General features: G+C 36.0%; 1 protein-coding gene across 1 annotated transcript in view; it reads right to left on the bottom strand.

The window, feature by feature from the left end:
- UGGT2 (UDP-glucose glycoprotein glucosyltransferase 2) overlaps window positions 1-13,948 on the bottom strand; it is a 78,439-nt gene that overhangs the window by 2,427 nt on the left and 62,064 nt on the right. Inside the window, exons 29-35 of the mRNA XM_010024716.1 lie at window positions 11,641-11,725; window positions 9,874-9,959; window positions 7,082-7,180; window positions 5,799-5,883; window positions 5,206-5,388; window positions 3,513-3,673; window positions 3,084-3,198 (exon numbers count right to left, since the gene is read on the bottom strand). Of these exons, the coding sequence (XP_010023018.1) occupies window positions 3,084-3,198; window positions 3,513-3,673; window positions 5,206-5,388; window positions 5,799-5,883; window positions 7,082-7,180; window positions 9,874-9,959; window positions 11,641-11,725 (814 nt within the window). The remainder of the gene's footprint in view (window positions 1-3,083; window positions 3,199-3,512; window positions 3,674-5,205; window positions 5,389-5,798; window positions 5,884-7,081; window positions 7,181-9,873; window positions 9,960-11,640; window positions 11,726-13,948) is intronic.

Genomic DNA, 13,948 nt, shown 5'->3' with positions numbered 1-13,948 from the left:
GTTCAGCTGCTATTCTGGCTACCCTTTTCCTTACTTTTCTTTATTATATTGAGGTTTTTTAACCTTTATTATATACCCAAGTCCTCTGATCATGAAAATTCTGAACCAGTGTCTTGCAGAATGGAAGGAACAGCATTTAAAAATGAGAAGAACCTCAGGCAGCCACACACTGCATGTCCTCTGGCCACAGTTAAAAATAGCAGGTGTAACTGGTAGATCCATTCGTAAGCTCCTTCCCATGTGCAACCCCTACGTTATATTTAAAAAGAAGTGCCAGTACTCAAGTATTAGTCACGTCTTATTTTGCCAATTTGTGTTGCTAACTGTGACAGCAGAAAATAGCACATAGAGCTGCGTTATGAGAGGCATATAATTCAAATAGAGACATTAGCACAGGAAAATTACACCAAATGTAAGTATACTGAGTATACAAGACATTAAACATTAATTTAAATGCTTTACTTCTTAAAAAAACTTCAGCTCTATGGTTTTTTTGGAAGGTAATAGTTTACCACCATCTCAATTTCAAGAGGAAAGAAAAGAATACACTTTTCTGTTGTGCCTCTCTGACTTTCTAAAGGAAAGCACAATTCCTGCATTACTGCAGTAGCTCTGAGGGCTGTGACTTTACGAATTGTTATATGGAGTAAAAAGTAGAAAGGCAGCTGCTAGTTCCAGGATTTAAAGTAAATAGAAGAAAACAAAATTCTAGCCAGAATGTTGGCTATCCTTGCAGAAGAAAGTGATTTAACCTCAAAACCAACAAAATACATCTAGAAGATACAAGAGGAAATATTTATGAATCAGAAAAATAAATGAATAAGGGTAAAACCAGATTGTTTTTATGGTCAGTGCCCAAACTTTTGTTTATTCAAGATATGTAAACTGCTGAAATGAAAGTCTCCTCGACTTTCACAAGCAACATTTAAAACTAGTTCTTCAATATGATTTACAATAAGACTGTTTTCACATTCAGCCAGATAACCTACACAGTTTTAAAGGGGGACTCCTCCACAGCAGCACCTTTACTAGAAAAGAAAAACATTGCCTCTTAATGAAAGAATTAGTCTTACATTACCTTCTGCTGATCTTTATTCTTCAGGTAAAGAACAAGACGGTTAATGCTCTTTTTTAAGGAGGTGCTATTAGTATAAATATTAAGTATTTGTCTTGGCATGTCTACAGAGACATTCTCATGTTTCTCTTTAGAAAGTACAATTAAATACACTGTACTAGAAGTCTAGTTTTTCTCATGTGTAATTTTTCTCCCCAGGAGGTTTTTACTTACACCCCATGGCATTTTAAGTGACTTTTTTTCCTTCTATCTACTTTTATTTTGTGTTTTATATTAGCATAACCTTAACTACCGTACACAAGGGCAGCGGTGCTGGCAGATTATCAAAGAGCCAAGACTGCTTCATCACTGAGAAGGGCAGCGAGCACTCCAGCCAGATATTTAAAAGGAAAAAAGTTATCATGCTGCATCCTCTCAGCAGATAAAAGCTCTCCAGGACTCTTGTAAAACATCCTGCGCTGTGGTTTGTATTCTAGGAATGTTGCTGTATTTGGTGTAGAGTAGCAGCAATGAAGGGAGAAAGTGATTCTGTACCAATACAGTGGGAAAGTAGAATACTATGAAAATATTACTTTGACATATTTCCCTTTCCAAGGTAATTCCAATTCCATTCTGCCAAGATTTAGCTGCCTTAATGTTTGCACTCAGCACTGGTGTGCTGAGGGAAGGCTAGCTGACCCTTAAGTGGCTTTTGATTTGATCCAACTGACTTTTAAGAGATATATGCTATCATGTATTACTACTGTAATTCAAAATGTAAGAATCCTAAGCTGGAAAGATATACATTATTAATATTTTGAGAATATTAGATAACATGAATTACTAGTTCTGAAAAGCAGCATTATGGTGGAAGCCCCGTAACCAGCCTCTGAATCTTAAAGGTGAGACACCTTGTACGAAAGGGTAAGACTATGATTGAAAAACATACAGCTACAGCACATCAGGACTCTCAAAGTGTGTGATACAGGGCCAGTAATTCCTTCTGTTTTCAAGAAAAGAGAGGCAAAATCTGACTGTTGCTATATCAGTCCTTTACTCTTAACAGTTATAGCTTAAGGCTGCTCCAACTCCCCGTGTCCAGTCTAGTTCCATATTATAGCATAGCTGTATTTGCACTTTTCTTTGTCCATTATCTGCTATCATGAGTTTTCAGTTGTATTTCTGGAATAAATGCAGGTGGCAATAACCTTCCCATATAAGAGAGAGAAACTTGCTTGCAGACTAAGTGTGTGGAATGCAGGCACTGAGAGACTTAGGTTTTGGTACTGTGGGATCCCTTTTCTGCTATAGGCAGGTAAAAAAAACTTCTAGTAATTCCACAAAGAAAATGACAAGAGCAGGGACAATCTCCCTTATGAAGCCTTCTGAAGTTCACCCAAAGAGAGACATAAATACATAGTAGTATTTACTCAGGCAGAAACTGGATGACCTGTATTACTAATCTTCTACTGAGCTAAAGAACCTCTGCTATAGAGGAAAACAATAAATTCTTGCATGTTCTGCACATCTGGGATCTACTGATGCTTGTGACTCGCACCCTGACCTACCCTACCCACCTTTAAAAATCCATTATATAAATGAAACCTATATTCACCCCAAGGTGACCATGTACAGCAACCACTAGAGTGCATTAGTAGTTACCTTACAAAAAATTAATGGATACAAAAAAAGAGGAAAAAACTCTTGCTAAAGACGACTATAATTACTATTATCAGAATATAGGATTATCACCAGAAAAACACAAATGCACATAGAACAACTACAAATAAAGGGCAGCAGACATCTCTGCTGTGTTTTCCTCAGTTTTTTCCTATTAAACAATTACTCATCGTTTAGTGTTCAGTTTTCTGAACTGTGCTCATATGCACACTCGATAGCATGCTAAAATAGCAATAAAGGGCAAATAGTTTCAGAGTTATAAAAGATGTACATTGAGATACAAAATAATTCCATGCATATTGAGAAACATAAAGAAAATAAACCCCAAATTGCTTAGAGTCATATATACCTGATCTAGATTTGACAAACTGTTTGGATCTTGACTAAGAGCCTGGTACTGGCCCCGAAGCCTATCTCCAGCTGCGATCTTTCTGAACTTCTTCAGATCCACAACATACAAGGCACTGCAAAGAGTAAAAAACAAGAATTAAGATTCGTGGAGTTTCACCTTTTTTTTTTTTTTTTTAAATAACATTAATAAAAGCAACAAGAAACCAAAACCTCTTCCCATCCTAAAGGAATATATGTTTTAATTAAGTGGTTGAAGCTACAATAAAACAGGTAAATCAATGTCATCAAAATTCGTATCCCACTCACCTCTTACTGAGAATGCATCAGCATTCAAAAGCAATTGCCCTATGTAATTCAAATCAATATGAAGACCCAGATTTTAACCAAATTCACAAACTGCACAAAAATACATAAGGCTTTATCCTACCTAATATGGTATTTCCTTTTCCCAAGATGTGATGCCCAGTATCCTGATTTCCAGAAACGGTACCCATCCATTTCTTTACGGCTGTCACAGAAAGGTGTGTATCCATAGGGAGCTCCATTTAGATTCAGATCTCTGAGCTCTTTCAGGTCACTTCTCACAATCTAAATAAAAATATGTATCTTTTAATAATTTAATACTGTTTTTAAAGCGTGCATGTGAGGGTAGTTATTGCAGCAAGCTTCCTGAAGTTTAGTTATCACTTAAAAAAGCCCTGAAACACTACAACAGTGGAGTATAGATGAAGTGTTGCACTGGAATGATATTTACCAAACTATTGTTCAAGGAAAGAAAGTGTTTATTCTGTGGCCATTTGCATAACACATTTAATAAGTAAATGAAATAAAAGCAGCAAAGCATTTCAAATTCGTAGACGAGTGTTTGTGGTTGCCCAATATTAAATTCCTTCATGCTGGAGTGTAAACTTTCAAAATCTGCTGAGCATCTCCCTTCAGAAAATCCTTCCTATTTGTTACATTATTTGGGCACTCCAATATTACTGCACCATTTGAAAAATCTTTCTATCTAGTAGTAAAATACTTCTAAACATAGATTATAAAGACATTTTATGAATGTCCTTTATTTGCTAATCAACCATTCTTCCATTAAAACCCACTAATCTGTCAGTGGTAAAAAAGGTTTTAGCTGTTTCAGAGTACAGAGAAATTCTTACAGTAGTTAGACAGACAACCAGTATTGTTACTGTATCCAGATGGAATTCAGAAAGTTACAGTCTGCATTACCTTATCTAAATTTAATGTATTCTCAAGCTTTGGAAAAGGACCAAAATGTGTAATACTTTTCTGAGGTTTCTAATAACCATCTGATAGACTCCTCAATGTCGCATCTGTTTGAGACAGTATGTTACCTTTCAGTACATGCAGGGATAGGACAAGGGGGAATGGCTTTAAACTGAAAGAGAGGAGATTTAGATTAGCTATTAGGAAGAAATTCTTCCCTGTGAGGGTGGTGAGACACTGGCACAGGTTGCCCAGAGAAGTTGTGGCTGCCCCATCCCTGGCAGTGGTCAAAAGCACAGGCTGGATGGGCCTTTGAGCAACTTGGTCTACTGGAAGGTCTCCCTGCTCATGGCAGAGGGATTGGAACGAGATGATCTTTCAGGTCCTTCGAACCCAAACCATTCTGTGATCCTGTGATTCTACATTATACAATATTCATTTTTGAGTGAAAGACTGCAGACACATTTAAGAAGAGACAGGATTAATCCTGAAAAACTTCACCCATCTAGAAGTTGTTCAAGGGGTCTAAACAAACCATATCAGACTCCTTCCTTAGTCTAGAAGTCCTCTCACCATCAGCCCAGAGATTCATCACTCACTCAAATATGCTTTACGTGAGATGCAACTTTAAGATGACACATACCTCTCTAGGTGCCTTTCTCTCTCCACAGGCAATTTAGGGCAACTCAGTGTGGTGAGACTACTCATTTCTACATGACCAAAGACAAGTCAAATTACTGCATTTCACATTCTGTAACACCACTGGTTTTGCTCTTACAACTGCGATAGTCTTAAGAGACAAACATCCAAATAAAATGGCCACTGAGGATGAAACTGGATCAATTTAAGCCAAATTGAATTCCTCGTGCATTTATACAGTATTATTTTTTTCTTACCTGGTCAGCATCAACAAATATTATTTTATCCACAGCCAAAGGGAAAAGAACATCCAAAAAAAGGATCTTGTAGCCCCAGATAATTCTTTGTTTTTCTGTCTGTTGATAGAGCCAGCGGGGCCACTTATACTGTACTAACTCATAGTTGAAACCGTACTTTTTAGCCATGTGAGGAATAACATCCTAGAAGAAGAACCAAAAAGTGTTAGTTGCACATGGATGCAACACACAAGGACTCAAAAGTTAAAAAGGGAACGTTGCAACACAGTGGCAGCTGTCTCGGCCTTACTGAGTACAGAATTTCTTATTTTAAGATCTTTCTTTAATTCTAGCAGTATCCTCAGCCAGATCTAGAAAGCATTTCTTTACAGGTCTTGAAGATTATCACAAAAGAATAAAATATGATCATATTTCATTGAGCTTTGGGTTCCAGAAGAGTCTTACACACGAGACTTCTAGAACTATTGGTATTGAATGCATTCAGAGATCATTTTCAACTATGAAAATTCAATTTCAATTATATAATTATAAAATATATAATTATAAAAAGCTACTTGAAAGAAAAAATACTGAAAGGAAGATGTTTCTCCTACCTTAAATGTTGGGGAGAGATAGTTTTTCAGAAACCAAAATTTAACTGGTGTTTTTGTATGACGCAGGACAGAAAGCATCATAATTCTGTGGAAATATAAGTCTATAATAAACAAACAAATACACACCAGTCATTACATTTCAACTGCTCTGAAACGGTGCTAAAACTTTCTAAGTATCGTTTTCTTTAACCTGGTTTAAGCAGAAATTTCTATTTCTTCTTAAAAACTTTGAAGAGCATGTGTTCAAGGCTGCTGTGAGATGAACTCATTCAATCCAGATTGGTCCAGCAGTATTAGAAGGTACAATTTCAAAAGTGGATCTGTCAGTAAATTTTATTCTAAGAGAAGTGCCTGACAGAATAATTGTATTGTATTAACTTTGCTGCTGAGATAACTTATTTTGGAGATACTTGGGTTGAGTTTAATAGGTTGCTGAAAAGAAAAATAGCAGGAAAGAGAAAGCATGGTTCGAGTTCAGACCCTCTTCAGAAAAACCTTGATAACTGTAAGAATCACTATTTCGGGTTCAACTTTATTTCTTTTTACCATTGTAGCATTTGGTTGGGTTTACCAGACAGATTAGGAACACCTTAAACCTTACAAGAGGTTAAGTCTATCTTAAAAATAAAGAAATAATAAACTTTACATAAGGCAAAGTAACACATAGAATGTTTTAAAATAATTTTTTTACTCCTTTAAAATAAATGTTTCCCTTTATGAAGTTTGTTGTAGGCTGAAGGAAAGAAATGCAGGTGATTAAAGCAATAAAATCACTAAACCTGACACCCGTACAAAGTACTCAACCAGGAAAGTAATGGAGATGGCTGTGAAGAGATCAGGCAACACTGTAAAAATTCCTTAAAAGCAATCATTGCTTACTGAATGAACACTGAGCTAAGTGTGGCCATATGTGCACATAGTAGTATCTGTAGTTTCGACTAAACATAAGTAGATACAGGTCTAATGAAGTAATTTCTGTTATGTCTTTATAAAGAGAGGCTGTGCTTCATCTTTTTATATTCACACTTCACAGATGCGCTCATGGAAGACACGGAGAACATTTTTCTTTCTTCAAAGAATAATGGTATTTTTGAACATCTTCATATCGAATCACTTTGTTCTCAAAGAAAGATTAATTTAGTCCTCAATGTACACAACTTTGCTACAATTTGACAATTTATTCTTTACATCTTGTTAAAAAAGCTTTGTTTAAGCTGCTTAGTTTCAGAATGAACGTTTACAGTATTCCTGTGAAATTCTTGTTTCCTTTTACCTTTCCTTACCTTAAAAAACGTTCATATAAATGGCCTGAAGCAACAGAAAAAATGTTAAGAATATCACTTTGCTTTTCCTTCTCATCTGTTGGAATTTCTTCTGAAAAGCTGAGAAAAAAACCCAAACAAATTATTATTTAAACATTCAGCAGAAAGAAAATACTACTGCGTTACCACCGAGTTCATAAAGAATCAAAAGTAAGAAAATACACAAAACAAATGCTCATCCCACTTACATTGTACTCCCACTGCAATGCCTATGGTAACATCTTTTGGAAACAACACCACACACGCAGTCACTCAGGACTATGGCACAACTGCAGTCTCCGCTATTTTCAATTGGACAGGATCCTAATTTGGCAGGAACTCCATGTTTTATCAAAGCAAAAAATCAGAAATACACACAGCCAGAGTATCTTGGGAACTGATTGTTTGTAACATTTGCAACAGTTACATTTCAAGCTTCATCCATGTGCATTCTACATCAGAAGAACCAATGCATATTCTTGAGGTGAAGGGTGCCTGCATAGCCCCATAGGTACCTGAGCTGCATATACACTCCAGACTGAACATAATATAAAACATACACATGTACAGACTGAACACAACATAAAAATGGCCACAAAAGGCCAAACCATGTATTTAGCCTAGTTCCTTACCAACACCAAACGACAAGGCTGAGAAGTAGCAGCCTTTCCCAAAATACTCTTGTAACACTCAGTGGTCTGTGTTGATGGGATTTCCTGAGTGTTTTTCATAATACCTTCTGCATTCTTCCTTAAATACAACCAATTGCTCTCCCTATAAGCTAATCAGTATCTTTGAGGTATGTTGTCCAGAGGTTTTCTGTTTCTGCTGCACAGCATTCTTGCTTGCTTTGAATATCAAAGTCTCCCAGGATTGGTTTTTAATCATGGATGCCTTCCAGCACACACAGCTAGGCAAAGGTGGCTGCAGTCTCCCTCAGAGCACTGCTTCACAGATCTTGGAATTGCAAAGGCTGCTTCAGCCAGATTGGTTACAGTATGGCTTGATATTGTTGGAGATTCACCTCAGTAGTCTTTTTTTTGAGCTGAGTCCTGGATCTAAGGACTGGCTGAGGATTAAATTGTCAGGGATCAACCGTTTACTGGATAAAGTAGAACTGCTGTGCCTTTTCTTCATCTTCTTTAACTGTCTTTGTGACTGACAACCATGCCAAGGCTACTGAAAATGGAAGAAGATCTTTTTTGAGTCTTGAAGCAGTCATTTGGGACCAGAAAGTCTTTAGGGTATTGAGAAAATAGAGATGAAAAAGCCATTCTCCTTAAATCCCTCATACTGACAATATCCCTTTCTTACTAGCTGAATTATAGCCCAAAGATGTTCTCCTGAACAATGGAAGAATCAGACTTTACCTCAATGGTAAATCTTGAATGCTTGAAGGTACTTATGGATAAGGCTACTGCAATTTCTTTTTTCTTTTAGGGTAAAGAGATCTCTGATTACTTGGATTAAGTTGTTTATAGTCAAGTCATTGGCCCTGAACTGTGCCTTCTTCGGAAGGCATTCCCTTTAGTTCTTTGCCTTTGCAATTATACAGCTATGACAGCTTAGCGCTTGGTAGCATACTGCAGAAACAACCTGTGCTGGAAATCAGGCTTTCTGAGAGCAAACATGGGTGTTTTGTACAAAGTGGATGGAGTCCAGCATGGAAACAATGTATTGCAAATTAGGTCCTCCCCACAATGGCCTTGAAGATCCAGAAGAGGAATTATACTTGAAAGAGAGGATGAATTTATTGTGTTACCAGCATTCCAGATTGAAGACCCAAGCTCATTCTTCTTTGGCATGAAGAAATCAAATCACTGTGAATTCAGTAAGTACTTTTGCCAGCACCCCAAGTGTAATACTTGAGAACTTTACCTTTTTAGAAGTTTCTTGTGAGAAAAGTCTCTGAAGGGTTACAAGGAAAGAATGCGCAGAGAGCACCCAGGCCACTGTTTCTAATATACATTGGTCAAAGGTTATCTGACTGAAATGCTCTCAAAAGGACAATGAACATGGCTTGGAAACTGATGCAACACCCCATGTTCTGATCCACAGCACAGATGCATTAGTCTATTAAAAAAAAAAAACACTAGAATTTTTCTAAGTGAAGATGAAACATCCCTTTTTGCCCTTACTCTCAAAAAATTATATAAAAATTTCATAGGAATTTATATCTTTATTTATTAAACAATAAAATCAAATTAAAAAAATCAGCCTGAACTACACACTATCCACAGACAACATAATTATGAGCAACTGAAAACACAATGTTACGATGCTATACGGCAAAATACTACAACTCATTAGCCCCAAATATAAAGCTTGAGATGTTTATTACAATTATTTATAGAACTCCAGCTTTAAAGTAAAAGCTATTTTACTGACAAATATAAAAACACTTCTTGAGCTCTCATAAATTATATCTAGCAGGAGACAAGCAGCATCATTGCCTGCTTTTTGATGTTCAGTTTGATACATCTGAGTACCACAGATTTTCACATTGAGACTGATTCCCTGCCACAACAAAATAAAAATGCCAATGGAGAACATGAGCAGGAACTAGAAACGCAAAGGAGGGATTAAAAAGGAAATAAATAATGAGATGTACAAGACATTATAGCTTCTCTTTCTCCTGATTTTATTTGTATTATAAATCCCTGGGAGAGTCTTTTTACATATGTGTATCACTATCAAGTAAGAAACATTTACTTGTTATGAGTACTAATAAACATGTCCTGGCACAGTTAAAATATAAGAAAATTATGCATTACCTTAAAACTGATTCTTGATTTCCTTTTTTTCCTGTTGTTCCATCAGTAAGGAGATCTTCATTCATTTTATCAGGCTTTTTCTGTACCTAGTCATTAAAATAAATGTATTTGTGGAATTTGGGAAGTTAGTTGATAATAATTACTACTTCAGTTGTGACAGGACCTAACTATGGTGTACTTATTGGCTAGAGCTAGACCAACATCTTACCAATTTCTGTTTCAGTAAAATACTTACTTAAATGCATTAAGCCAAATAGTAAAAATGTAATTACATACTTTTAAGCTTTGTACAGAATGCACTGTAATAAGAAGAAAAATAATCAATTATGAAAAATTAGATGGTGATTAATAAATCAAACAGCATGTTCAAGCTTTCTGTACTACTTTAGGCAAAAAGTAACTAAAAATGTGGGGACTTGTATCTTATTTTCCTCCCTCATGAGTTTGTGATCCAGCTACTACCTGGTAGAAGAAGGGTATGAGGGCATCGCACCATGCATACATCTTACTGAAGGGAAACTGTCATTGTCATAAGGAGAAAGCGACACACCTGTCGGTGAAATATAAACTCTCCCATCCGACTTCAGCAATTTCTGATGTCTTACCCAGATGCTTAATAAAGGTTCCAAGTTAATTTTGTTTCCTGACCTTAATTTCCATGATTAAAAGACACCTAATTGGTTTTTAAACCCAAATAGCTTCTAAAGCAATAAATGTTTGAACATATTAAAATCTAACCATATTCAGTACACATGTTTATACTGTCAAGCTCATGCTTCTGTTCACACTAAATTACGCGTCTTTTTAGCTAATGTTTCTGAAACCACATCCTTGGTATCACTGAAGTGATTCTACAGTTCAACTGAACAGCAGAGCTTACATATTCTAGTTATAAGCTTAATACATACCACCTTTAACAGAAAGTAATTTTCCTGTTTTGGCCCCTGTGGCATTGTTTTACTTTCTCTGTGTTTTAAAGGCAGGCTTATCACATTCCAGAGTTACCCTTTTTCTCCAAGTTCTGGAAACTTTCAGTTACAGGACTGGGGAAGAGACTCCTATATGTGGCTTTAAAAATGCCTTTTGTACTTAGGTTTACATCATTCTCCCTCCTTCTCAATGTCTAAAATTTGGATACAATGTACCAAGGACACCAACACAAAATGTTATTTACAAAATAGTGGAAAATATAATGCTACGAGTTCTTTCTCCTTAATATAACTCATGCTTCATTATCTCTTCTTTTGATACATCTTTAAGAATGAAAATAACATCATTTCATTTACACAAATTTGGTAGCTTAGAGTAGAATTCAACACACCTAATTTTAACTTTCACTCTGGACTTCATGTAAAATCCCTCCCCCGCCACAGGAGAGAACTGGATGTGTCTTAGGAAGTGGTCACCCTCTTGGTTTAAATACATACCTGAGCTGGGATAAGCAGCCCTTTTGGACTCTCTCAATCTACTAAGCAGAGAGGAAGTTTAAGGCACCTAGACCCCACTCTTACACACCTTAAGCTAAATGAGAAAATTCCTATCTATGTTTAACAGATACTTAACAACTTCCCATGCAATTAGTATAACCTGATTGGATCAAATTAACTACGCTGATTTTACACACCCTTCTCAACTTATTTATAGAAAATCTAAATCATGTATTTCAGTATGTATCTTCCAATCAAACATAACCTAAGACACGTAAGCATTAGTCATGCTTCACGTAAGGAAACACTGCAGACAAAACAAAAGCATCTCTATACATACTTGGACTTTGATAATTTTGCTTCTGAAGTTGTTCAGTACCACGGTAACATCTGTCAAGTCAGCTACAGAATCTGTTCCTTCATGGCTGTGTGGAGACAAAAACCCCATGCAAATGAACTGGCTCATTAAATACACATAACACACATTTTAGAGCATAAGGTTTAGGCCTAGTGATTATTTACTGACATAAATTTCTTGCACCTATTTATATCTTAAATTTAGAAACTTTCTGAGTTTTATTCATCACTAGACATTTTCCACACTTTTTAATTTGGATTTTCACAGGAAATTTTATCAACCAATTTAAAAATGCAGCAACCTAGAGCAGAATACGTTATTCTGCACTATACGGGTATATATTACATTCAAATATTAAACTACATTTTATTTGTCAAATATGGAGAACATCTTAGAAACTGCTTTGTGACAGCATCAAACGTGCTTTTAAAATAAATCTGCCTTAAGAATCTAGGGAAAGCTTCATCACAGTGCTGAGATAGTAAAGATTGGCTTTCGACTGGTTGGCATTGGTGACTTTACCCTTAAAGATGTGGCTGTGCAAGGCACCACATGAACGTTTGCCCTACTGAACATCAGTTTAAAGTCATTCAGGCATCTCAAAATTGTACTGCAGTCCACTGAGTAACAGGTATGAAAAATGTTGCTGTCACTCTGAGATACAGTGTAATAACACAATTCTCAATTTTTATAGCTTTTATACCTCAATAGCCCATATATTTTTCCTTCCATCCTCTCTGTCTTTTAACAGCATTTATGTGGTTCCCTCTTGCTGAGGCTATGCATACAAAAAATTGGTTCAAGAAAGTAATCTGCTACCTCTTAGGCCTGATTCTTTTTTTTTGGCCTAGAAACCAGAAATATTTAAAACTGGTTTCAATCTGTTTCATACTACTTTTATAAAAATGTCAGGATTTTATACAGTTACCTGATTTTTCTATTTAATATGCATCTGTAAAATGTGCCTATGATTATTAAGTTTCATAGCTATGGCCAATTCTTATACAAAACAATGTTCAAGATTATCTTTACTTTTCTACTCCTTGATTTAGTTTTATTTTCACTCTTTTAAAATATTGCACATATGAACAGTTGGCCAAGAACTGTCTTTCTATAACAGGGATATACAGTACTCAACATAAAAGGCACAGATCTTCATTTTAAATAAAGTCTGTCATTAGAAAGCTATAAAATACTAGAACTAGAGCCAACCACAAAGTGTTGATAGCAGAAATGGCAGAAGCTGGCACAGCACTCTCAGTTTTGCCTTCAGGTTTTACACAATCAATTTTTTCTCTGTTATTCACTCAGCTACCTCAAAATCTCTGTTATGAATTCTGTAGCCAGCTCTGCAGCTCTTCCAATGAAGATGATTTTCCAAAGTCCTCACAATGTGTGTTTGGTTTGGCTGTAAATTTAACAACATCACTTTGCGTCCTTAAATCTCTTCTTTGGATCCCTCACTGTTGGCTCCATCTTTACTGAATGCCAATTGTTTTCCTCTGCACAGCACTCAGTGTGATGAATTTCTGTCCCAGTATGAACAATGTACTGAAAATAGTGACAGTTGCCATTAGTTACCTTGGACATTTAACATTGATCTCAAGATCCAATTTATCTGTTTCTCTATTCCCTTCTTTGTATACTTCCTACTAGTACACTACGGTAACTTCTTTTCCTGTCAGAGTACTTCATTTCCTAGTCACCCAACTACATGCTCAATGGCTACTTACAGACTAGGACAGTTACTTTCTTTTTTGGGAGGTATCTCTCTGAAAGAAAATTGAGTCCATCACACTGTTCTGTGATTTTAAATCTGTGCTGAACTTTACACAGGACCTCTCATCCTTTCTCTGCCTCTGTGCATATGATATTCAGCACGTTGTGATTTTATTCATGCAACAGATGCGCATTTCAAACAAGTGATCATGTGAATAAGGTTTTGAATGTGACCTGGGGATTGGAAGAATTGGGATCATGATTTATGAACTCCTTTAGCAAAATCAGTAAGAATTTTGTGTTTTGCCCAAAAGGTGCTGAACGCTTTTTTGTTTGTAAACTCACTGAAAGTAGGTGCAACTTCTTTTTTAAATCCAAGCACATCTTGCATACTGACAGCACTATTAAGTATTTAACAGCTACCTTATTGTTATATAATTGTTGTACAACACTAAAAATGCCCAGCAGACTATTTATGTCACAGCTTCTAAATGTTTCAAAACACCTACATACTTTTAATATAAATACAAATAAATCTACCTACCTTCTGAAAAAATGAAATATTCAGCAG

Source organism: Nestor notabilis, unplaced genomic scaffold, assembly GCF_000696875.1.
Source record: "Nestor notabilis isolate BGI_N333 unplaced genomic scaffold, ASM69687v1 scaffold2082, whole genome shotgun sequence".
NCBI classification, from domain to species: Eukaryota; Metazoa; Chordata; class Aves; order Psittaciformes; family Psittacidae; genus Nestor; species Nestor notabilis.
This window is presented reverse-complemented; position numbering and strand designations above follow the sequence as displayed.